Source organism: Ciconia boyciana, chromosome 2 (genome assembly GCF_034638445.1).
Source record: "Ciconia boyciana chromosome 2, ASM3463844v1, whole genome shotgun sequence".
Lineage (NCBI taxonomy): Eukaryota > Metazoa > Chordata > Aves > Ciconiiformes > Ciconiidae > Ciconia > Ciconia boyciana.
In genome coordinates this window covers 53,145,755-53,171,188 of record NC_132935.1, presented here as the reverse complement: position 1 = coordinate 53,171,188, position 25,434 = coordinate 53,145,755, and the positions used below count along the sequence as shown (strand labels likewise).

Sequence of the window (25,434 nt, the reverse complement as noted above, 5' to 3'; positions counted from 1 at the left end):
CTGTTCAACATAATTATTTGGTGGCTCCATAGCAGTGGGGACATCAAGATACAACTGCTTACTCTTTGGGGTTTTTTCAGTTTGTATCTATAAGACGTTGCCTGTGACTTTATGTCAACCTAATTTTCATGTCTAGCTCTCTACCTCACATGCAAACACTGTGATGGATTCTAGTGTGGGCAAGGGGTCGCAAGGCCAACTCCTGAAACATACCTTCAGCTTAGAAAAATTTCTCTGGCCCTTCCTATTTTGATAACAAAGATGCTCATGAAACCAGAGGAGCTTATTGGCTCCAAAGACGGTTGTGTTTGTTATGGACTAAGATCTTTCTTCTGCAGCAATGGATAAAAAGGCAGATTTTGGGGAAAGGCAGCTTCTGGATTGGACTAACGGATTCAGAGAAGGAAAATGAATGGAGATGGCTGGATGGATCCTTACCAGTTTATACGTACGTAAATAAAGAACAATGGTGTTTATTTTCTGCAGATGCTACCACTCTTGCTGACACTTGTAAAAGCAGCATCTAGAAATTATCCAATGGATCCAGAGGGTTGTAGATGCCAATGAAATAATTTGTTACTGAGGGTGCTGTTGAACTGGTGTTTTCTCTTTCCCTTCTCCATGCACGAGGCTTTCTTTCCTTGCCAGGAAGAAAACTGAATGTTGAATGAAAGAATCACAGAACTACATAGAGCAGTGTTTCTTGCCAAAACATTTGCTCCTGACTTTTATTACAAAGTTGAGATGGAAAGCACAGACAGTTTTGCTGTCTTGGTTTGAATTTTCCTTATTTGCATCACAACTGGTTATAAATAGAGTGCTCATTCTGATAAAAAATGACCAGCCTTTAGATAAAGCCCAAATCCAAGTGGAAAGTATTAAACGTAAGGAAAATGCATGAAATGAGGGTGTCTAAGCTTTGGCCAGCTGAGAACTGAATTGGCATCTCTCCAGGAATCCTAGGGCTACACCTAATTTGTCCTAAGTGGAACAGATTGCAACCACCCAAATTTTTAATAGTGAGGAGTGGAGTAAAGAGTTTATAGAGCTGAGCATGCTGTGCTCCAGAAAAACAGGCTACAGTCAGTCAGATGTTACGAAATGATTAGCTGTGATCTCACTGGTGTTCATTTTGATGAGAAACATGGAAAAGGTCAGATGTATTTCAAATGAGCCGCAATATTTTTCCCTTTTTCTCCCTTCCCATTTTCATCTTTCTTTCTCTTTATGGCAGCACTGTGACTGATTCCCACTTCAGCCACTGCTTTCAATAGGCTTCCACTACACTGTTGTTTTAGGTGCCCTGTCGTAACCTCAGAGCTGTCAGTTACTGATTTTCAAAGTATTTCATTACTTCTGGAAGGCTGTGTGTCCTCCCAGGTGCCTGGTAAGATGCTCTGTGTCAGGCAGGTGTGTTTTTTAGCTGAGCATGGACCGTATCAGCCAGCAATCACAAGCTCCCTGCAACAACCTGTTTCTTCAGAAAATGGAGCTTTTAAGCCCCGAGGTTGGAAGCATTTCTCACTTGTTAAACAAAAACAGGATGAAGAAACACTTGCTGCAGGCTTACATGCTGCGTTAAATTTCACCATCAAAGCTAACGATCTCAAAAGATACATGTATATATACTTCGTACATTCCTTATAAGTCCAAAAATTCGCTTCCCATCCAAATATGGGTCCGTAAAACAGATAAATCTTTGCTGTGCCTCCCCAGAGGCCCACCTCGGTGCGATCAGAGGGCTGAGTGCCTTTGCAGTGAGCGATGGCAGGGTGCTGCCATCCTGGGTAGCACTCGTGAGCCTGCCGGCTCTTCTCAGTCCCATCTGTCGGCAGGAACGCAGTGGGCAGGCTTTGCAGGATTGGAGCAACTCTCATGGAGCATGGAGGAGCACTCCCACTGTATGTGCATGTACATTCAGAAACTAAAATAAAGTTCATCGGTCTAATTTTAGGTCTCTGAGTTTTGGCAGCCTGAGGCCAAATAGATTCCCTTCTCTGTAATACATCTGTTTTCCATTTTCAGCAAGAGTCATGTATTGTTTGTTTCAACGTGTATTTCCCGTTCAGAACAGATCTCATGATGTTTTCGTTAATTTCTTGCGGTGAAAAACTGTCATGTGTGCTGCATTGTGCAATCATATCTCTTGCTTTTTGGTTGAAAGAAACTGGAAAACCGGGCAACCTGATAACTGGAGCCACGGGCACGGGCTAGGGGAAGATTGCGCTGGGTTAATATATGCTGGGCTCTGGAATGACTTCTACTGTGAAGACGTTAACAATTTCATTTGTGAAAAAGACATGGACAAAGGTAAGCAAGACACTTGGTTTGATTATTTCACCCTACCCCTAGGAGGCCAGAATCAAGTAAACTTTCCACAGCCAGAGGGGAGAAGATCCAGGCATAAGGCTAGATGCTATGGCAGCGCCTTGTTGAGGAAGAGGGGGAATCACACTTGGAGCACTTCTACGTAGATCCAGCCCAATATGGGCTTTTCTAATACTCTGCACGATGCAGATGCTGGATTTATTGCAATAAATCTTGTGCTCTTGTGCTCTTTCACCACAAGAAAAGAGCAGCCTTTGAGCTGGTTGTAAGCATAGCATGCTCTGCATCTTGACCATGTCCTGTAGACTTCAAACGTGCCTAAAATTTCAGGTGTGGTTTGGCACGTGTGCTCCAGACCCTGGTCACACTGGAGGCTGTTTTTATAGGCTCAATGGCCATGCAGCGGATAAAGCTGGTCTTAGGATTGCTCAGGGACCAGCCTTTGAAAACCAAAAGGAATCTGTTTTGAGAGATTGTGCAACAGGAGGCACTTGGTGACTGCTAAGGAGGTCTTAAAATTCCCACTGCTGCCAGGAGATGCCCCATAGGGCTCAGAGGCTGGGTCTACAGGCCATAAGCAACTCATCTGTTGCAGTTGGAGCGAAGGACTCATAAACTGCCAATGTGGCCAAGCAGTCACCCAGGTGATTGCCACAGGGCACCTCTTTCTGGTTATACAGGCATTTCTGCAATGGCAGAGGGCAGGTTGTTCACATGGCTGCTTAGAGCCCAGCCCCATCATCACAGAGCTAGGTAGTCTTTGTGTTCATGGTGGGGCTCTGGCCAAAACATTATCTCCTCCATACAACCTATTTAAACATTGTCTTGCCAAGGGTGCCTGGCTGCTCCAGTTGCAAACATGTAGGCTGAATTTCAGTGAAGGCAGATGGAAGCGTTAGCTAGAGCCAAAATTACATCCCACCCACAAAAAATGCCCCCCTAAAACAAAACAAAACAAAGCGCTGAATAAGCTTTGTGTGTGTATAACTCTGGGTGTCCAGAGTGCAGGACCGTGTGTAAGTAAAAATGTAATTTGCCTTCGTTTACCTACATATATTTGTTATTTTAGGAAAACTTCATGGTTTACAAATATTTATCCTCCAGGACTTACAGGATCTGAATATAAGTCCACTTAAATTTATAACAAATTTAATCTCTGTAAAGTTTCTTTTTGGAAATGCATTTAATCCTCGCAGGCTTTTTACATGATTTTTTTTCTCTTTGTTTTTATTTTTTCTCTCATACTGTAGGGCAAATATTTGGAGCATAATAGGCTATGACTTTACAGATACCTACATATTATGGAAATTTACTTAAAGAAGAAGAAAATCCTCGGAGAGAGCAACATTGCCTACCAAAATAATTGGAAAAAAAAAAAAACAAAAGGAAGCACTGAAAACTTGTTTAAATGCATAAAGGAATTCAGCAGCAACTCTTCTCCAGCATCCTGCAATTATTCGAGGCCTTTCAACCCACAGCATCAGGAAATACCATTGGACTAATTCTGTTATAGATTTTTCTTCCCAACCAGTAACCACATAAGCAACTTGTGTCTTCTGACAAAAGACATTCTGTCAGTCTGAGTAAGACTGTTGGTCACTCATATAGAAAAACATATAAAGCAACTGTGTAAACAGTATGTTTCATTTGCTAAAATCCCAAATGTAGGAAAATTATACAGATACACGAATATATAGATTTTATATAAATATATATATATAGTCCAACTCTTATCAATAATATGGAATATACTTTTAAGAGCTTTTAAAACTTTGTATTTTTGTACAAAATATTTGCTTTTTACAATTGTTCTCTTTTTTACTGACTTTTTTTACAAATATAGTGCACAGGGGCCAAAGAAAACAATAAAGGTACTAATAATTCATTAAGGTTTGCTGTCAGGCCTAGCTCAGCTATAGAGAAATATTTTTCCAGTTAGAAATATTTGTACTTTCCCAGATTATTTGTTCTGGTTAAATAACTTTTAAAGCAGATGTTAGATAGTGTTTTCCTTGTTATATGCAGTCTAGTCTCCGTGTGTAACAATTAAGTTGACTAAGGACTAGATACTCAGTATAGCTCTGATCACAGCCAGTGTTCCATCGGAGTACTATGCAAAGACGGTGTTAATAAAAGCTTTTTCTTCCTTCCTTCCTTCCTTCCTGCCTATCTGCCTGCCTGCCTCCCTTCTTTCCTGTCTGCCTGCCTTTTCTGCCTGCCTGCCTTCCTGCCTGTCTTCTTTTGCCTGCCTTCCTGCCTGCCTACCTTCCTTCTTCCCAGCCTGCCTGCTTGCCTGCCTGCCTGCCTGCCATCCTGCCTCCCTTCTACTCATGAGAAAATGCCACAGAAGTAAACCTCTGAGTTTTTAGAATGATTTTGAAATGTTTTCATTCCTTCTCCCTTCTCATGAGGAATTCTACCCCAGTAGGTGCTACTCACATTGCAAGTCAAGCCCAGATGAAGGGTTTTATGAAAACAGAAACAGAGGAGCTGCACACACTGAAATATGTTTCTTTTTAGGACAGATTTCAAAATTTGGTAAGAAAAATATGCCCTACTCAGAAAAGTCTGATCAACTTGCACTTCTCCAAAGTGCTTTGTAAATTGATCTCTCTGTTTTCTTGGACTAGTACTTCTCTCCCAAACAAACTAGAAAATAAAATATGCTGCAAAACAGAAAGCAGTGTAGCTAATGAGATGATATCATCACCCAACCAGTTTCCTCCATGGTCCCATGAGCCATAGTCTAGGCAGCAGTGCTGCTTATCAGGAATTTAAAAAATTAGCAACCAGTTAAAGTTCATTAGCAGAAACCCTGGTTTCAGTTCCCAGTTTTTATACTCATTGCACGGCCACACGCTATACCATGAAGGAAGCTGTTTTGGCTTCTTGGGAAGGAGAGTTGTTTTTCCGTTGCCTCCTGACCTGCCATTTACCTTGGCTGAATGCAGATAAGTTTGTTGAAATACTCCAGCTCTGTTGGAAAGAGACAAGATTTTGTACTTCAGATTTTCAAATATTGCTCCTAAGACCTACCAATTAAAGCCTGCTGCTTTCCTACATCCCACACTCCCTCCAGTGTTCATTCAGGGGGGATGGCTTTTTAATTTTAACTGTAATTTGCTTAGAGAAAATACATGAAATGTTACATTGGGGAATCTGTCCTGTGGTACGTATTAGATATGAGACAGGAACAGTATGAAAATTGCATATGTTTAATTAAAAACGAAAGGTCTCTGTATTACAGCTGCAGAAACCACATGTTGCCATCTTGGAGGCAGGGCTTTTCTCCAGATATTTTGGATTTCCTGAGACTTTTTTTTTGGCTTTTTCATCAGGTTTTGAATACAACATGATTCTGCCATGCTGTACCTAGGAGCTGTGTGTAGATACACACTGTAGTGTTTACATATATATTTACACAGTGTCTGTGGAGATAATGTTAAACTGCTATTTTTGGATAACAAGGTACAAAACTATTACTTTGCACGCCCAGAGAGCCTCACAAACCCTGGTGAGTGGAGCTTTGCAGAGCCACACTGAGTTAGAAGCACTGCTACCTTTGTTTTGAATGTTGGCTTATTTAGGTGAAATAAGCCTGTTCTGAGCATCTGCTCCATTAAATGACGTTCTTCCTGCTTTTTACTGATGTGATAGACTTCTGTCCACAAAAGAAGTTCATGAGAAACTTCTGTGTGAGCTCCAGCTGTACTGTTTCCTCACCCTGATTTCATCCTTCTCTTCCTTCAGCAATAGGAGTGATGGTACATACCAAGGTGAGATGATCCAAGGGTCATCTAGTGTCCTCTACTCCCTCTAAAGAGTTTTTCTGTGCAGTGGTCATCAACAGCTATAGCTGCACTTCTGCCTGCATGAGGTGACAGAAATGGCTGTTTATCAGCGATAGCTGCTTAGCTCGTTGAAAACTAGCACAGCAGCTATGCTAAACTACAGGCCTTTGGGTGGCCTTAGCATGGAAATAACTATTGAACTAGGACAGTTTTAAGGATGCCAACGTGTTTATGAATTAAATACTCATTTCAAAGTGAATTTCAATGCTGGGGTGTAATTATCTATAATAATGCTCTAATTATCCACCTTTAACTGAGAAATGAAACGTGCCTGGGCTCAAGATCTCCGTTCACGTGTTTGAAGCAGAGCGTAGCTGTTAGGCAAAACTGGCCGGAGAGGGATGCTGCAGTTGCGTGCCTGGCATGTTCAGTCATCCTTAAAATCTGGCCCGAGCAGCCAGGCAGGCTGAGACAGACTGTCCCTCTGACCCAGTATTCCTGCAGGAGGGAAACAGAGGTGTCAAATGGCAACAAAGATTGAAATCACTGGGAGGATCGGGAGAGTGCTGAGACAGCTCAGGAACCCCCCACAGAAAGGAGAGATTGGGAGGGATGCAAGCAGGACACTAGAAAGGGCCAAGAAATTGTCCTGAAAGTCAGAGCTGCCACACAGGGTCTGGAAAACATCCCCATTAAATCTGCTTTCTGTATGGAGGTTGTATGGGAAGTTTTAAGTGATAGGAAATTATTTTGTCCCAGCTTGAGTTTTGGCTTTCCTTCTTATGCCCAAATACTGTAATTTGGCATACTGAATACACATTTCCATCGTCCTTTTTCTTGTTTTACATCAAACTAGATGCAAGTACATATACCCTGGCAAGCACTGGGACTGTTGCAGGAAGGGGAGGGGAAGGCAGAGAGGGTGCAAAGTCCTTGTGGTTTACATCCAGTGCTGGATTTCTGAACGTCATTTCTGACTTCTTTCATTAATTTATTTGGAAACACCTTCAGCTGATTAGAGCGTATAAATCTCAAACTCTCATCCCCTTTGATGCCTATAAATAATACCTGCAAATGTTCCAATAAAGGAAGCACTAAGCGGAGACATGGAAGTGAATGTTGTTTACTCTGTGCGTGCTTGCGTAACCAAGAGAGATGTGGGGATCGGAGAGATGTGGAGCCAGAAGCATTCGTAGGTATTAACAATCAAACTGATGAAAATTTTCATTAAAGCCTTTCTTTATCTTATACCGTCCTAGTTCTAAGCATGACTGTGGCTATTTTATCCCTTAATTGCAGTTTTAGTGTATTGTTCTTGCAGCACCTAGGTGCTAGAAACTTGGTTTTAAAGGTCTGAGCTGAACAAGACCTTTAAGAAGGTCCTAAGAAGCAAGAATTCCCTCTTGCAGTTCACTGTCCTAGCAGAAGCACACCAAGCACCTCAGATGGGCCCCCAAGTGAAGGATGTCTTGCCTCGAGTAGAGCAGGATCAGTCCCTAGATTAGCCATTATTGCGTCTAGCTTAAATCGGCTGTTTATAATGGCTAATCTGATCTTGCTATTTCTCTCTCTCTCTCAGATGGCTGACCTCCTCTTTTAATTTTCTGTTCCTGGCAAGTAGCTCCGCTGTTTTTAGCAAGTAGCAGGAGCTGGTCTCTGATCACTGGCAAGGCGAGGAGCTGGTCGGAGGGCGGCCGCTGGCTGTCGGAGGAAACCGCTCCGCAGCGAGTAGGGGAAAGGCAGCCGAGTCGACTCATGTGTGAGAAAACAAAACCACTTTTCCCCAGTGCAGCTTCCTTGGTTAAAAGCACAGCAGCTCACGCAGATGTAGCATCCAAAGGGAACAAAATGTCTCCAGCCCCAGCCTCCAGACTTGCTCTGCTTTTTTCCCCCTCACTTCTGTGGGTGTCTCTGTGCACCCTGGAGATGCTTGCTCCTCCGTGAACGCCCAGCTGCCCCCGGAGCAGGCTCTGTGCTGCCATGTGCGGGCATTGGGGCTCACGCTGGTGAGGGACGGGCAGCGGGACAGCCACCCACACCTGGCGCTGCCCACGGCTGGGATGCCCCACTCCTCCCAGGGCCCGGCAGGAGCAGGAGGAGGAGGCAGCTGCAGGGCTCCCGGTGCTTACCCACACTCGCTCAGAGGTAGTTTGGTATCTATAGATGGGAAAGCACGGTGCCTTATGGACAAAACCCTTGTTCCCCAGGAACCAGGTCTTTCTAAAACCAGAGCCTATTTGTTCATTCACCACCTCCACCTCACTTTTTCCATGCTGTTTAGTGAAAAGAAAAAAGAAAAAAATAACTTGGCTAAAAAAGTTTTTGAAAGTTCTCATGTGTTTTCTTTCTTAGGGTGGAATACGTTTGTTTTTTCTTTCCATCTGGCTCAGAGATGAAAAAAACATTCTTTGATTTCTTTTTCAAAATAAACTCAGTGTAACGTTCCAAAATTTGTGTAGAGATTTTTTTTTTTTAATACCAGAACAATAAAAGCAAATCACTAGAAAAATAATGCTCTTTTTAGAGAAGATCTTGCATGCCATGGGGATTTTCTTACCCAAAGGGCTTCCCAGAGGGATTGAAAGTATTGCCAGCCCCACTTTGTGACTGGAGGAAAAAGGAGATTTTCAAGAATATGATTCATTTTAATGTCTCAGTTTTGGGGATTTTGTTTTCATTTGTTGGAGAGGTGATTTTTAGAGGTGATTTTTTCCAATGAAACCAATATTGTCACAGAGCAAATTAGTTTTCGTACACCCCAGTGAAGGGAGTGGACTTTTCAACACTAAATTAAACAGAATGGTGTCTCTCCCATATCACCATGTGTATGGGAGGTGGCCGTTTCTGCTGCTGTTTTGGAGAGCAGAGCTCAGTGTGATCACAGCAGAGCAACATCAGCCCAGTAGAGAGCAATGTCTTGTGTGGGTAAGAGTTAACAAATGACACTAAATGACCAAGAGACCCCTTGATCAGCAGGAAGAAGGTTAAAGGACAGCTGAGACTATTGACTCCTCTGCACCCCAACTTCAATAATCTTCCAAAAAACGTACCAAGTTCTACTTTAAAAATAATCGGGTTTCTTTGCCCCTTTAATAATTTTGGTTGCTCTTCAAAAACTTTATTAGGAACCTTCTCTTAATAACCCACGTGAATGCAATTATGTCCAGTTTAGACACATTTGTACTCATTCCAGTGCCATCCTTTAGCTTAAATAGCATCTCTCCTGGGACCGTCAAGCAATTGTAGTGGTCAGTGTGGAATCATTCATCTTGAGACACAGTAAGGGATGGTTGGGAACAAACACATCCCTCTGACCAGCTGGGGAGCCCTGACGACAGACCCTGGCTCTGGTCCCACCGTCCAGCCCCACAAGGGATCATCCGAGGACACGCTGGTGGAAGTTTCCATACTTTTTTCTTGTTAGTACTACTAGAGGACAGAAAGCAACAAAATGGGTATAGAGGATGGTTTCCTGCTGAATCAGAGTAGGTTGCAAGTGCTTGTCTTTTTATAAGGTAGTATTATGTTTTATAAGACATTTGAAAAATTAGTCTGTATGTCTGAGCTTAAGCACACTTCTTCTGGTTTTACACCAGAGCAGAATCTAAGTGCAGGTCAGACTTAAACCCTTGATCTTCAAGAGATTAAAATCTCTGATTCAGAGATGAGCATGTGACTTCTACTTTTTCTGATCTATCTGTCCTGCCAAGGCACAAATCCGCGGCTCAGGCATCTGTGTGGTTCCAGGCTCTGTGAATTGCTTCCAAACTCCCCGCATTTGCAGTCATGCTCCTGCCAGCCTTGCCAGAGGTTCTGCTGGTGGAAGCTGCAAGTCTGAAATGTGACTTTGGAAGAAGTTTCTTCGGGAATCCCTCTCATTCAGCAGTCTGGGCGTATTGCAAAGATGACATTTCCTTAATTCCAGCTCTATTACCCACACTCATATAAAACAGATGATGAATTATTTTTCTGAATGGTAACAATGTATTTTTGTCCACTTTTTTTAAATGTCAAAATAAAAGCCTGGAGATAGAAATCGGACAAAATATCCCTTGGCATTGCAGTATCCCACTGTAGCAGGCAAATAATGTTTCTGGATTAATGCCTGCGAGAACAGCATGAACTGATATTTGAACAGCAGACAGCTTAGTGCTATCTGCTTGTGGAAGCAAACTAAACTGCAGGTACAGCTTTGTCGCTGGTCCATCTTCTGACAGACAGGGCCAACCCTGCATGCCTGCAGTGTTTCAAAGAAACTGTGGGAGATAAGGGAGAAAAAAGGTAAAGAGAGAAGAGTTGAGGACAGAAAGGTGTCCTGGTTTCGGCTGGGATAGAGTTAATTTTCTTCCTAGTAGCTGGTATAGTGCTGTGTTTTGGATTTAGCATGAGGACAATGTGATAACACACTGATGTTTTAGTTGTCGCTAAGCAGTGCTTATACTAAGAAGTCAAGGATTTTCCAGCTTCCCATGCTCTGCCAGAAAAGAGGTGCACAAGAAGCCAGGAGGGAGCACAGCCAGGACAGCTGACTCAAACTGGCCAAAGGGCTATTCCATACCATATGATGTCATACTCAGTATATAAGTTGGGGGGAGTTGGCCGGGGGGCAGCGATCGCTGCTCGGGGACTGGCTGGGATCGGTCAGCGGGTAGTGAGCGGTTGCATCACTTGTTTTTCCTGGGTTTTGTTCCTCTCTCTCTCTCTTGTTGTTTTGTTTTTCTTCATTTATTATTATTATTATTATTATTATTATTATTATTATTATTATTATTATTATTATTTTATTTTTTTAATTTCAATTATTAAACTGTCCTTATCTCAACCCATGAGTTTTCTTACTTTTGCCCTTCCAATTCTCTCCCCCATCCCACTGGGGGGAGGGTGAGCGAGCCTGATTGCCAACTGGAGTTAAACCATGACAAAAGGGAACAGAGAAAAAGAAAAAGAGAAAGGGACAGATAGGGAGGAGAAGAGAAATAAATGGAGAATGATTGAGGAGGAAAATGAATCCTGATGTTCTCATCGTGGTTTCTAGTAAGATCAACCACAGAGGAGCTCTCTTCTCAGAAACAATATAACAGGGCACTGTCGTGGTTCTCGTAATTCCCATTCTTCGTTGTGAAAAGAATACATCCTTGCCTTGCGAGAGAAGCATGTCATTCAGTTGGTGCCTGAAGTCATGTACTCCTTTCCCAGCACAAACGAAAATTCCTGGTGGCTCCAGGTCTCTCGGGAGCCGGTTTGGGGCTTTTGTTTTGGTGGTTGGTTGTTTTTTCCTCCTTTTCCTCCTACACAAGTTTTGAAACACAGAACATTTTCTAGTTTTCCAGCTGTATTAAAAGTACAGAGCTCGACTGTGGAAGAGATTAAAGCAAGAACATACAGCAGGTCTCCAAGCAACAAAACAATGTGTGCAGTGGGAAATAGGTCCACAAGGGTATTTGGACTCCTAACTCCTGTTTCTGTACTAAACTCTCATTGGTATCTGCATTTGAACAGGTGCACTTTATGAACAGTCAAACATGCATCTTTAATAATTGTAATAAACAGCAGCAGAAATGTACAGATGTTGAAAAAGAGGAATTACTGAAACAAAAGGGAAGTAGTTTGGTTTTAAAAAACAGACAATTGTTGGATTTGAACAGGGAGAGTTCAACTTCAAATACCCAAGCACTTTTCTTCGGCAGGGATTTTAAAGGTGATATTTTTAAATGAGTGACCACCAGCCTTCCCCGATTTTTAAATTTAAGGGGCAAAACGTGGAGCCTCCAGGGGACTCTCAACAGTCACTATCTAGTGATTTCAAGCAAAAAGTTAATTTCAAAGTCAGGTCAGATCTCTGCATCCCGTTTTATCCAGATTAGCAATGTTAGGAGTAGGAAGGTCATCAAAAGTCCGGGGCAGGGCTCTTCACTAGCTGAAATCAACTCTCTCCTTCTATGTGTTTTGCAATGTTAGATAAGGAAGAAAACATTTTAAACGTACATTTCACTCAAGTATCACTGGGAGCACTTTATTTATTTAGCAGACATCACCATGAGGTCTCCCAGTCTGCATCCATCTCCTGGCATCTTACATATGAGAAAAGTCTAAAAATAAAATAAACTAAGAAAAAACACAGGCAGAACAGCTGTTGTTCTACCCAGACAAAGCTCTGAATGAAAGCCATTATGATGAGGCAGACTCTGCAACTGAAAATCCATTTACATTTTCAAGTCTGATTCCAACTGTAAATCTTAGGTTATATATATGACAGATTAAAAGACTCTGGCCCCACTACACTTCTCCCTGGCAAGAGAAAAACCATCTGCACAGCATCACTTGTGGTTGCTTCAACTCTGTAGGTACACATTTTTAAATGACATGGTGGTATATTTTTTCATTTCCCTTCCCTTCATTTTCACATGCAGCAAAATCACGTGCACGGCATTTTCCCCAACTCTGTGGTAGTTGGCACTCTGGCTAAGGAGACTGATGTGTGTTTTGATTTGATCTTTTCCCTCAATTTGAGGGGCTACTGCACTATTTCCTTTGTAATCATACGAGCCAGGGTAAAAACCCTGTACGAATATATGGCTGTGAAACCACGCAAAAAAGACAGGAATACTGCTCTTTCCAAGCACAGAGAGAGTGAAAAAGAGTGTACACAAAGTAACAGCCTGCACAAACCCATCTGGAGCTGACTCCCACAGCACTCTGGCCACACTCTGGGCCCCGTGCTCCTCACGCCATGGGTAAGGGATGAGGGATGACAGTCCTTCCGCATGGAGAGCCAAGAACAAGCTTCCTGGAGCCCAAGCAAGCCTTGTTTTGACAGTTTAATCGCCGGCTGAGAAGTGCATGGCTCTTGCCCCACAGCTGTTGGGGGGGAGCTCCCCCACCACGGCTGACACTGCAACCAGAGGTGTTTCCATGCCCAGAGACCCCGGAGAGCGCTGGGTCAGCTATTTCCCAATGCACATGCAGCAGCTTGCAAGGTTCAGCCCTAATTTTTGAACATATTAAAAGGAAAATGAAGAAACAAGGTGAAGGATCTGAAGTTCTGCTGAAAAAAACAAAAACAAAAACAAAAAAAAACCTAGAACAGGTTAATTCTTTGATCATTAGCCAAAATACATGACAAGTAGAAATTAAGGAAAATATATTATTTGTTGTTATTTATTGTCAGCATGATCAGGGCTGTACAGGTACTGGAAAGGAGCACACACGATGCGCTTCTCCTCCACATAAGATGATACATCCAAGGGGTCACAAACTGTAATACCAGTGGGAGGGCAGAATGAGACCCACTGATTCTGTTCAAAAGAGATTGCTGCCTGAGAAAACAAACCCAGAGAGCAAGGGATTTATTCAGGCACTTACTCATAGGTGCTTAGTGCTCAGGGCCATCTTCTCCCACTGACAAGGGTATGGTCTCAGGCTGTGTCATATATGCCACCCTTTTGTGAACATCTCAGCTACCCCACAGCATCCAGTACCTGTGGTTAGGTGACATTAGAGAGTGCTCGGCAAACACATCACTAATGCCACGCAGCACCACAGACAACCTTGGCCTGGTTTAGTTTGGTTCCTATAATAATAAGAGTATAATGGCATAGATTAAATTCTAGAGCATGAAGAGTGTGCACTTGAAAAAATATTAATTAAAACATCAGCTAAAGGATTTTCAAGTTGGCTTCTAATCCTGCAATTAATATAGGAGGCCAAATTATGTCATTTACATGCCAACCAGAGAGAGAAGAAAAAAACTTAAATAGAGAAGAGCGTTGCAAAGAGTGTAACACTTAACTTCAGCTCTTGAATTTAATGGAGAAGCAGTTGTTTTCAGTAGTGCTCATACTGTGGTTGTGAGTGACTCTGAGTGTCACCATGCAGCGGTACAGGAAAAATGGCAGTGGTAAAATGTGCTCCAGACTCTTAAAAGGTGCTATGGGGTGAGCAGGGAAGGCTCCTTTTTGCCTTTGGGGAAGAAGAAGAAAAGGGGGATTCAGAATTATATTAATTTCACTAGCAAATTGAGAGACCAGGTTACCCTGTAATTAGAGGAATGTACGTGGAAGGAAAGGCACCCAGACTTACACCCCACAGACCAACACCTAGGCCATCGTTTCTTGACAAACCAAACAGCAAGGACTGGGCTTCCTGAACAGGCAAGAGTCACATTCAAAAAGCTAGAGGCACTGTGGTATTTAAGGGCCTCATTAGGGCTAATTCAGATTGAGCTAGCTGAAGGAAGTATGGCCACTCTGAGGTTTGCATTGCACTTTGTAGGGCAGACAGCCCTGGCTGCCACAGGAAACAGAACTTGCCAAGAATATTGGCTTCTTTGGTCCTGCTCATTGACATTTACCTTTTACGTTCTTCCAAACTAGTGTAGAACAACCTTGCATTAAAACATATGCTTTAATGAAAAAAAGTACTGATTTTAAAATAGACTGAACCGTGCCTAATAGGGAATTACTGAATGTCATTGCGGTTTAGGCAACAGAAGGTACAGATAATGTAATGTTTTTCACCTTTCAGGAAATCAGGTGAGATTCGCCTCTTATTTTAAAAACTCTATAGCCTGACAACAGAGGATTTACTCAGAAGATGTCCATCCCTCTACTTCACAGATTCTCTGCAAAGACACTCAGTCTCTAGGGCCCTTTCTCCAGGGGAGTCAACCAGATTGATCTTGTACCGCTGTCACGCAAGATTTCCATGTGCAGCAGTCTACCACAAAACCAGTTCATTTTTCTTCCCATCTTATCAGATATTTTTTCACTAAATTAAACAGTAGTTTGCTATAATAATTAAAGCCTGAGCCTAGCAGAGCCGTAGGAGATATGGGTACTACCATCAATTTTCTGGATGACATTTGGCAAAGATTTGAAGGCCTGGTGTGGTAAACCACTTAAATTTGTGCTTGGCTTTAAATAGATCACTGGTCCCATTGATCAACGTCTAAATGACACTTCACCCCAGTTTTTCTCACTATTCACTACAGATACTGATGAAATTCACCAACCAAAGAAAGGTTTTGTGAGTTCCCACAGGAACACCTGCAAAATACTTTGAGAAAGTTGGCTGGAAGATGGACTAGAAATATAAACACCCAGAAAATTCCACTAGTTCACCAGATATTTGCAATCAACTAACTCAAACTACCCTCATTTACCAAACAGCAGCTGACCAAACCAATTACAGCTTCTCCTTAAATAAGGCAATGAATGAAGAGCCTATGCTGAGTGAGTACACAGAAGTTATGGGGCTGGATTTAGGCGAAGGACTATTTGAGATAGACCCTACCCCTCCTTTTGCAAAAGCAGCAAAAATGTTACACTTATAGAGAAAACCATGAACTTCCATTATTGCCACTTATACTGTAGAATTAAGGCAGGGTCTATCAGCCTCTACCTGTGAAAACAGTGGTACAGGAGTAGTGAGATACGGCAACATTGACTAGCTGCAAACAGCATCGCTGCTACTCCAGGAAGGATGATCTCCTCACCAGCACCTCTTGAGTTCCCCTGTGCCAAATGCTCCCTGCTTAAAAAGCTGAGATAAGATTTGTGTGTACTGTTTGCTCTGCTTCAGATGGCCTTTCTTGCAAGACCTCTCTCCCTGATTTACACTTTTCTCATGTGAAGAAGACACAGAGGTTTGAAAACACTTTTAGATCCAGAGCTGCAGCAAGAGGGTGGCCCCACTGGCTGCTGCTGAAACAGAAATTATTCTTCCAGCGCTGGATTTTAAAGAAAGGCCCCCTGTGACTATATTTAGTCTGTCCAGAGCCTAACAGATAACTGAATAATCTTAGGAACCTTCAGGTGAATACTTTGATAAGTTATTACTGTTCCCTTGGGTACCCCAGAGAAGTAATTTGCATGTGAAATTTAAGTAGGTAAGTTATATATAACAAGAAAAGTTGTGATTGATAGAAAGCTGTAGTCAGATTTTCTTTTTTGTCGTTGGATAGTTTATCTTCAGGTTCAAAACCACACTGTTATCTGAGCATCCCTGCTGCTGTGAAGCACAGGGGCACCTGAGATTACTAATCCTATTAAATAAATTAGGAGGAAACATATTTTTCACTTTTTTTCAGTGGACTGACTTTGTGTGTTTGGCAGTTCTTTGCATGTATTTCTCCATGTAACAAGTTCCCCGTTTTCTTTCTGCTCTGATGTGAGAGAAAAACAACTTGAAAACAAGGAGAAAATGTGCCACAAAGTCATTAAATCTGCCATCAGAGTCAAGGGCAAGTAAAGAAAGTGAAAACACTTCCAGTCCCCCCCAGACTTGCTCATCCCCCAGGAGCCAGGGGAACTCTTTCACGTGCTAGCTAACGCTCTCCTTCGGCTGCTTACCCAGCTCCCAGGTCCAGCAAAGCACAGGAACTTGTCTAGGAATTTTTCTATGGTGCTACCTGCACGCTTCATATGGTACTTAAATGTTTGCTGGTTTGCTTCAGACTCCTAGTTGCAGGCTTTAACTTTTCAGCTTTCTCAACCTATTTCTGAGCAAAGCAAAAACCTTAGCAGACTTTGTATTATTAACAGTGACCTAGTGAAACCTTGTTCCTGAATTGCTTTTACGAATCTGTTGCTATCATAGCCCTGAGCACAAGCTCAACCGACTGGTTTAAAATCCAAAACCATAGCTCAGTGGCTCAGTTTATTATGCTGCCATGCAAACACTCTCATTTTAATTATACAGTTGTGAAATTCCTCAAAAATAAAAAATCCACTGGTTGGTAACTATGCTGAAATATTAGAATAGTTAGACACTTTAAGTCTCATTATGAAGAAAAATACCAAGCCAATATCAAATGTGGTGAGGAAACTGAAACTGTGAATAATATGATCATGAATACAGAAAGAATCCAGACTTGTGAGAGAGTCTGGGGAACCACCCAACGAAGGAGAGGAATCACAGTGACACTCCACGTACTAGACTGCTAGATATAGCTCTCAATACATGCGGTTTGCTATCAGTTTTCATGAGAAATTCTCTGTCTCAAGACCATAACCAAGTCCCAGAAAAAGTGAGTAGGCTGATCAGATTTTTCTTTAGTTTTGTATGAAGCAACTACAGCAAGCAGACATCTGGAAAAGCAGCAGATCTGAGATTATCTTGATTAAGTCAATTCAGCCATTATTGCTAGGCTGCAGCCTGAAGGAAGGGTGGGTGGGTGCAATGAATGAAAATCGTCCTGTCAGTATGCTGGTCTGCTCCACTTGCCAGTTAGGAACACTGCACGAGAGAAACAGAGGAGATCATTAACTTATTTCTGTCATTCAGATGCATCCCACCTAATTTATGGTACTTAACTGAGTGTCTAAGAGAGAAGCCTACCTGCCCTAGGCTCTCTGAAAGGACAACACACCACCACAGCATCACTTATGCAACCTAAAATCTGAATCACCCTTGGTTTTATCAGAAGAGGTGCTTAGGAAGGCTCTGCTCCTAGCTTAGGCTCCACAGATAACTGGGATCTGGGCCTTACTGAAGGAACAGAGCTAGCTATGAGATACACAAGTGAATACAGGTTAGTAGGTCTTTTACCCCTCACCTTCTCTCCTCTCAATGTGTCTCAGCCTGCCATTCCCACATCCTTTGTAGGAGTGATGCTCAAGACCATGAAGGCTCTTCATCTAGGAGGGAACCCAGTGGAAAACAGCCTGTTTGCCACTCTCCCCAGTGATGACTAGAGAGATCTTTCGAGCAGTCTTGGAGCCAGAGAGAGCTCTGCTATCAACCAAAGCCATTTTGCCATTGTGGGTATTAATGTTCTCTTTGGTCCTTTGTTGTCACTTAGCCTGATTCACCTGCTGGGATACTGGGGAAGACTTTCCGTAACAGAGTCCCAGCAACCTGCTCACCACATGTCATGGTCATACGGAGTATGAGGAGCCCTTGGAAAGGACTTGGGTCGCACCACCTTAGTGGGTTGCACCATGGCAGTAACACTTGATCTTCTGGGTCTGTACTGTCTTCTTACACCTAGAGAAACAGCTTGCCTTGGCAAAGCTAAGAAAATAATGTGTGGATGCATGTGCATGTGAGAGTGACAGTAAACAGCTTTAGGTTTGCTACTATTTGCAGTGTTAAAGGACAGGGTGTCTCTTCATGAGCTTTTTCCAGTACTGTGTGACATGTGAGGCTGCCTGGAAAACGATGACTTCTACTAGCAGCGAGCACTTCCAGATAACTGACAAAAATGTAAACACTGTGCTGATTCCAAGTCTGTTCAGACGTTTTGATTGAACAAGCTACACTTCCAGATGCTTTTCCATACTTCAGTAAGTGAACTGTGCTTTAGTAGTTAGATAGAGAGTTGCATTAAGACAATGTTCAAAACAAAAAAATCCTCTGGGGCATTTATTTCATGGGGACGCATATTGATGTTGCAGGGATTTTAAAGTGATTGGATTCTCTAAAGCAGTAAGAGTGACTAATTTCCCTTTCAATGAATCCACATATGCTCAGCTTTCATGTTTTGAAAGGCAGCCAAAACGACATTCTTTCAGGCTTTAGGTTGATATAAATAAAGTATAACAGAGAGCCCTGATAGCAAAGTTTATCAATGACACATGCCTTAGTTAGAATTTACACATGGACATGGCTGGATTTTCTACTTTGTCTTCAGCTGGCTCTTAACGAATGTCATCAGTTGTCGTAAGCTGGCAGTTTCCAGCCACAATCCATCTGAGACGATCGCACAGACAATCTAGAATGACATTTGGAGAGCAGCAGGCTGAGGTGAAACACAGGTCCACAAAGTGCAAGGTACTTTACAAACCTCCATTTGGGCATGGAGACCTTATGGCTTTTACAATATGAAGAACAAGATAAAGTAGGAAGGGACATACTAGTGAAGTGAGCCAGGAGATGCGACACACGCAGTTTGCTAATTCCCCTTGTCGCCCTCCCCATGGGTTTTTTTTGTGTATCTTAATAAAATTGTTAGCTGTAGACCTTACCTATTTTAACATATTTAACTGAATTCCACTACAGTTTTTAAAATCATGTTTTTCCATTATTTCTTTTCTTCATTCTTTGCTGTGGAAAACCAACATATGAGAGCAGCACATAGTGATGATGAAGCACCTAAGCTAGAGAATCCCCTCTCCTAAATTATGTGCTGTGCTGAAGCACAGGAGAGAAGCAGACAACAACTTCTGATCTAAAGACTTTGCCCAGATAGTTTGCCTTGGTTTGGGGAGATTTTTGGATGAATTCCTGCTACACAGCCTCAGTAGGGCTTTTCCAGACTGTATTTCTGTAGCTTGAACTACAAGAGTTGACTCCTTCTTTTCCTCTTGCCTATGCATGTGATAGTGAGAGGTTATTTGGACTGAACTGAACACCAGTTAGGGATCACTTCCTCATTAACCAAGCCCCCCGCACAGAGCTATTGGGCGGCCAAAGGATAAACATTTGCAGCATGGGGGATTTCTTCCATTTCAGGGCAAAGCAGGCTGAATGTTTGAGCTAAGATGCACTCTCCCTGCCTTTAGCTTCTCTTTTATTCCTCCAAGGGTTCCTTCTCTCCCTCTCCATCGAGGCCAAGCTAATCCTCCGGATCTTCATGGCTCTGACTCTGCCTCCTTCTTACATCTTACTAACTCCTACTCTCTTCACCAATGTCTTTCTGGGATTCTCACTTTCCTGTCTTCTTCCATCCCACCCCAAGCCTGGACTGCTGAGCGGCTTTGTTCTCTCACTTCAAATTCATGATCAAAAGCTCATTTGCAAAAGCTTACGATTGGGATTAGTTGCCTACCTCTGCCACTGGCTTTTGTATTTTTTTTTATGTGTATGCTTGAACTAGACTTCAAGTTCTTTGGGGCAGAGCTGTATTTTACCTGAATATTGACAAGGAAGGTCAAAAAGAGGATGACAAGGAGGAAGGAATGAGCTTCAGCAGTGCAATCTACAGGAACTGAATCTGCAAAAATGGTATCATTTTTCCGCAGCATAATCACAAAACAACAGCATACTTCAGAATTCATACCAGTGGCAGATGTAAAAGTAAAGAAGTAACCCCAGGCACTTGTGGTATAGAAACATAGGTATGTGGTCTAGAAAATGCCTTCCTGCATTCTTTAATAACTAAGCCTGGCATTATAGAGCACTCGTGAATAAAATTAAAGGGGTTCCATATCAGAGTATGCTCAAAATGAGAGGTATGTTGCAAGGAAATTCTAGCTAAAAAATGTCCAACTAATCCAAGTTCTCTGCTGAACTCACAGGAGTGTTATTAGGTTATAATCCGAAAAACATTACTGACTGAGGGAAGGAGCTGTTGATAGCATGGTTATTGCGAATAGCAGCCAGATGTGTGACACCTTGCTTTTGAAACAAAGCCAGATTTCTGTAGTATTAGTGGCACAGATATATGAATTTTAGTAAATTCTTTTGGCAACAAAAATGACACGTTCTCTGCATTGGGAAAAAACAAACAATATATGGTAACCACTTTCGCAAACTGATACTCAAGACACCCACATCTTGATGGTAAAGTAGCCAAATACAAAGGAGACATTTAAAGGTAGCAAATAATACTATCTGAAAACATTTCATGGACTTTTATTTCTGTGGAATATTAATAATTACGTACAAAAATTGTGTATGTTGATAATTATGATGACAACAATAAAATATATAGAAACAGTGCAAAGTTTTAGACACAGGCAAAAAAAATAGTCCTGTTTCCTATCTCACCACACAGAATCAATGACGAAAAAGGGAGTCATTCGGCTCCTGGGTTTTGGGCTATTGCAGGTATCTAGCTACAGTACGTTGTCTGATCATCATCTCTTGTTAGAATAGTACAGTTTGTTTGGCTCAATGTAGATTCAGGGCAGAATCAGCCTGTAAGTGTCTTTAGCATGCTGCAAGAGCATACTCCAAGCTCTCAGCTTCCACTGACTCCTGTTTTTATTCTACTCTAAGGTCAAAACCCAGGTCTTGATCATTAATGTCATTAGTGGGTGAGACCCATTGCCATTTGTGACCATATTTCCATGTATATCCAGAGTGGCAGTATTCTAGGACAACTGTGCTAGTAAGTCCCATGTCCCAGATGAAAGATGAGGAGTAGAAAAATCAACCATTCTCAGACACACATGTGAAACAGTCTTCTAGGTGAATCCAGGTAAATGAACGCTTTCTAGGTTATCGAAAGTTTCAAAGTTCAAGTTATTTGAAAAATGCCACCAAAATGTATTAGTGAAACATTTCTGCTGTAACTGGCATGACAGAATGGGATCACATGGTATATATTCCCTAGCAATTTATTCAGGAAATCGAGAAGAAACCCAGAAAGTATTAAATGCAGCAGAACATCATCATGAGATTTAACAAACATAAAAGTTATATGTATGCTCTGGTGAAAAGTGTAACATATTAATAAAAGGTAGAAAGATTCTCTGTTGTACACTTTTTTAAAATGTAATTTACATTTTCCTGAGGGGCTATTTTTTGTGTTAATCTAGTTTCTCCTTCGTCAGTCCACACATTATTAACTGTATCTCACAGTCAGTAACAAACTAAAGTGGCTGGCAGGATGCCACCTAAAAATTAAGTACCAAAGGTAGTACAGCTTGTATTCATAATTGTTTAAAAGATGAAAGTATCTTGTGCAACTTCCCATGACTGCTTTGGAAATAACAGGTAAGCTACTTAAACTAGGCTAATAAGGCAATTTATCCACCTTTCATGCCAGTCCTTCTACACTGAATGCTGTGCACCCTTGTCCAGGGAGAAAGAGGGTTGAAAAGAAGAGCTCTTGAGCACAAGGGAGGGCAACAAAGGAGGGAGAACGAAGCACCAAGCACCAGTGCTGTCAGAGATGGGAGGCTTCGGAGGCTCCAAGTATACCCTTCTGTAGGAATAATAGCAGAAGTTAAAATGGAAACTCAATTTGGTCTTGGAAGAGGATTTTATTTGGAAAGATAGCATCTGGTTTAGGTGAAGTTTTTTGTAATTCAAAGTACACAACCTATTGACATAAGGTAATATGATCTCTGTTCTATCAACTGCCCTCTGAGCACAGAGATGTTCTGAGATACTGTTTTTGTTAATTGCTTTCATCCATCTGGGCTTTCAGCTGGCGATAGCATTTAAATCTGGGCTGAAAACTGATTTTGCTTACAATAGTTTTAAAGAAAGTAATATTAACTTGTTTGTTCCCCCCTTAGCTTCCCACCTAGCACATACTAGAAGACATTGCCTAATCAATGCTGTACTTTTCTAGCATATTGCTAGCTAATTTAGGACACTGGCTCCTCTTCACATCAAGAACAGTTGTGGCATTTTACTTTATTACTGCCTTACAGATACACAGCACCACTCCTCTGACTGAGTTTCTGATCCCCAAAACAGAGCGCAATTTTTGTCTGCCGGTCCAGTGTATAGTTTGGTATCTCTGCTTAAATAGTTGATGAAGATGGCTTTAAGCGATGCTGTCAGATTTTGCACTGTGGCAACACCAAGTGGCAAGCAGAAGCGACATGCTGCTGACATTGCTGTGGGAATAGTAATCTCTGCCAGGGGTGCACAGCAACTGCTGGGGTGCTAACACCTTCAGTCACTGCAGCCAGCTCACTAGACTCATTTGTCGATATCCCAACACGAGCGCCAACAGGTCAGCATTGATCCTCCCTCTGCAAGAGATCTATGGAAAAGTAACAAACACTTTTCTAAACAGAGGCAAAATTCAGTATCAAACAAGAAGTGGCTATAAAATGCTATTAAATCACAGTGGCAACATTGTTCTTCCTCTTTATCTATTCCTACCCCAGGAAAAAAATGTCTTTGTCTATGCTGTACTCACTAACAATTATATTGGACTGCTTTTCAGCATGCTGGCAGTCCTACTTTCTGTTCACGGACAACGTCAGTCTTGGCTTAAGGAATATTTGTATTCTAAAAAAGACTCAATTTACTTTGGCAGTATCTCCTTAGGATGCTTGTAATTGGCTTTCTACTATCTTTGTAAAAGTTAAAAAGCTTTTTTTTTAACTTATTCAGAGAGCTCTTCTCTGGTTTTCTTTCATACACTGAGAGGTGGGGGCTAGAATAATCTCAAATGATTTATTTAGAATGGCCCTTTATTCAGCTGATAATATGGTTTAATTTATCAAAGTAAGAGATGAGAAATAGTGAAAAAGCCTTGTAAAAAACCAAGCAAACTTTCCTCCAAGCCTGAATGGCTAATATTCATCATGTCTCATAGTACATGCAGGTGACTCATTCAAAATGATAAATCATGTGGAGCTTATTTTCAATGTTATGAAGCCCCTTTCCCTGGGATTTGAAATGAACTGGCATGGCTCTGACCTACTCTGCATTTTTTAGGCAGTGTCAAACAATGGTTTCATTTATAGATGAAGTGACAGACTCTGAGCTGGCGGCATGCCCCTACCTCCTCATTAGTGGAGCAGCATCGGCGCCAGCCCCCCAAGCGCAGGCCAAGCTGTCCCTCACTCTGCGCCTTCATTTTCTGGGCAAACACTTCCCTCTCCTGGTAGCTACAGCCACACCACACAGAAAAACACTCCCGTCTATCCTTTCATACGTTATTTTAAATATTTGCTTTTAATAATAACAATAAATTTAATTTTAATATTATTTGCCTCTTCCAATAAGAAAAGGATATTGGATGTTTGAGCTTTTTCCCACCTAAGCAACAGGAGTTGGGCAGTACCTGAGCTTTTCGGCCAGACACCAAACAGCATGCTTAGGAGACCTGGGAAACCACGTTGGGGCTTGGCTTTTTCTCAGTTCTCTGAACTAAAACACAAGCTGAAGCTATGCAGTCCTTTACCTTACACAAACAAATAAAAAAAGGAAAACTTAGCAATGGCAGACATTTTCTAATGCTCCCAATAATTCTAGTCAGACCCTCCCCTTGCAAGCAACTTTGCTGATTAAACAGTTTTCTGCTGCCTCCTACACCTCCCCTCCAAAACGCACATTTAACCCTACACTGCCTTGGCCCAGGCTGCTCTGCTGCTGGAAAGGATCCTGGGAGCAATGCAGACATGCTGAGTTTGCACAGTCCCTGGGCAGGCTAGGGTGAGCTGATCCGCTGACCCAGCCAGCTCACCCCAAAGCATATGTGCAATCCCCTCTGCCAGCAAGATGGTAAGGGCTCGTCCCAGCCCGCTGGTGCACAGTGGAGAAAAACTGAAGCCTCCAGCCCACAAAGCTGGATGCAGGAAAGGACTTCTGCTCTTAGCCTGTTAATAGAGATCAAAGCATACACTGGAGCACTGCATGCCATAACTCAGGGACATCCCAGCCAAGCATGTTCCCTTCAGGGATTCAGACACAACAGCAGAAGACAACGGCTGAAATACTCATGTGAAGAGCCAGAGATGGGCAGGAGCGTGGGATGTGCACATGCCACGCTTCAGACAACGTAACTGACCAAAAGCCTGAGGTTACGGTACTGGAAAAGAGCAAGATCCACAATATGGAGGGCTTCAGTGCTGAGCTGAATTCCTCACACTCTCCTAGTGATTTAAAACATAAATGACTACTTTTATAATTACTACTTTTAGATAAATGAGGAGAAAAAAACAATTGGCTGGTTAGGTACCTGCAGTGCAGACCAATTCAGCAACTTAAAAAGAGTTATGAAAATGGCCAATATTTCTCTTTCCTGAGACAAAAAATGACTACTTGTAACTCAACTGAAAGCAATTTTCTTGCTCAAAAACCAGCCATTTGTAGCTCATCTGAAAACAACGTTCCCGCACAAAAAGTGGCCATTGTAACTCAGAAGCTCAGAAAAAATGTTCCCACTCCACTGGGAGTTTCCTCAGTACTGTTAGGCTAGCATGTTGTTACTGTTTTCAGCGTGGTACCATATCTGGGTGGGGGAATATATTGGTTATGGTACTCTGGCCTCTGCAAGTTGTTCATGCACTGGTGACAATGGCAAGGTCAACAGAAATAAGAAATGTGTCCTCCAGACTTCCCAGGAGACCATCATAGCTATGTGGCAAAGATAGATGACTACTATGCTTACCGTGAGATTTAGCTAGGAAAAGCTATGGGATGAGCTCATTTGTATTTGAATGAGGGCAGGCTCAGCCTCTCTTGACAGCAAAAGTAGGAAGGGACACAGGAAAATGAAAATATCTTCCATGCTATTCAGCAAAACAATATTCTGTGCATATTTCCTACGTGTTTTGCATAGTGTCAACTCTGTTCTGTCTTTATCCACTGGTATCATCTAAAAAGGGAAAAACACATCCCCTGGGGTAGGATTCATCTCACCTAACTGTAGCTATCTAAATCAGATCATTGTGGTGAATGC

At 42.1% G+C, this 25,434-nt stretch overlaps 1 protein-coding gene across 1 annotated transcript in view; it reads left to right on the top strand.

The window, feature by feature from the left end:
* The window catches only part of COLEC12 (collectin subfamily member 12), a 103,756-nt gene extending 94,921 nt beyond the window's left edge, over positions 1-8,835 (top strand). Inside the window, exons 8-10 of the mRNA XM_072852667.1 lie at positions 339-448; positions 2,165-2,310; positions 3,579-8,835. Of these exons, the coding sequence (XP_072708768.1) occupies positions 339-448; positions 2,165-2,310; positions 3,579-3,598 (276 nt within the window). The 3' untranslated portion in view covers positions 3,599-8,835. The remainder of the gene's footprint in view (positions 1-338; positions 449-2,164; positions 2,311-3,578) is intronic.
* Positions 8,836-25,434: the final 16,599 nt, after the last annotated feature.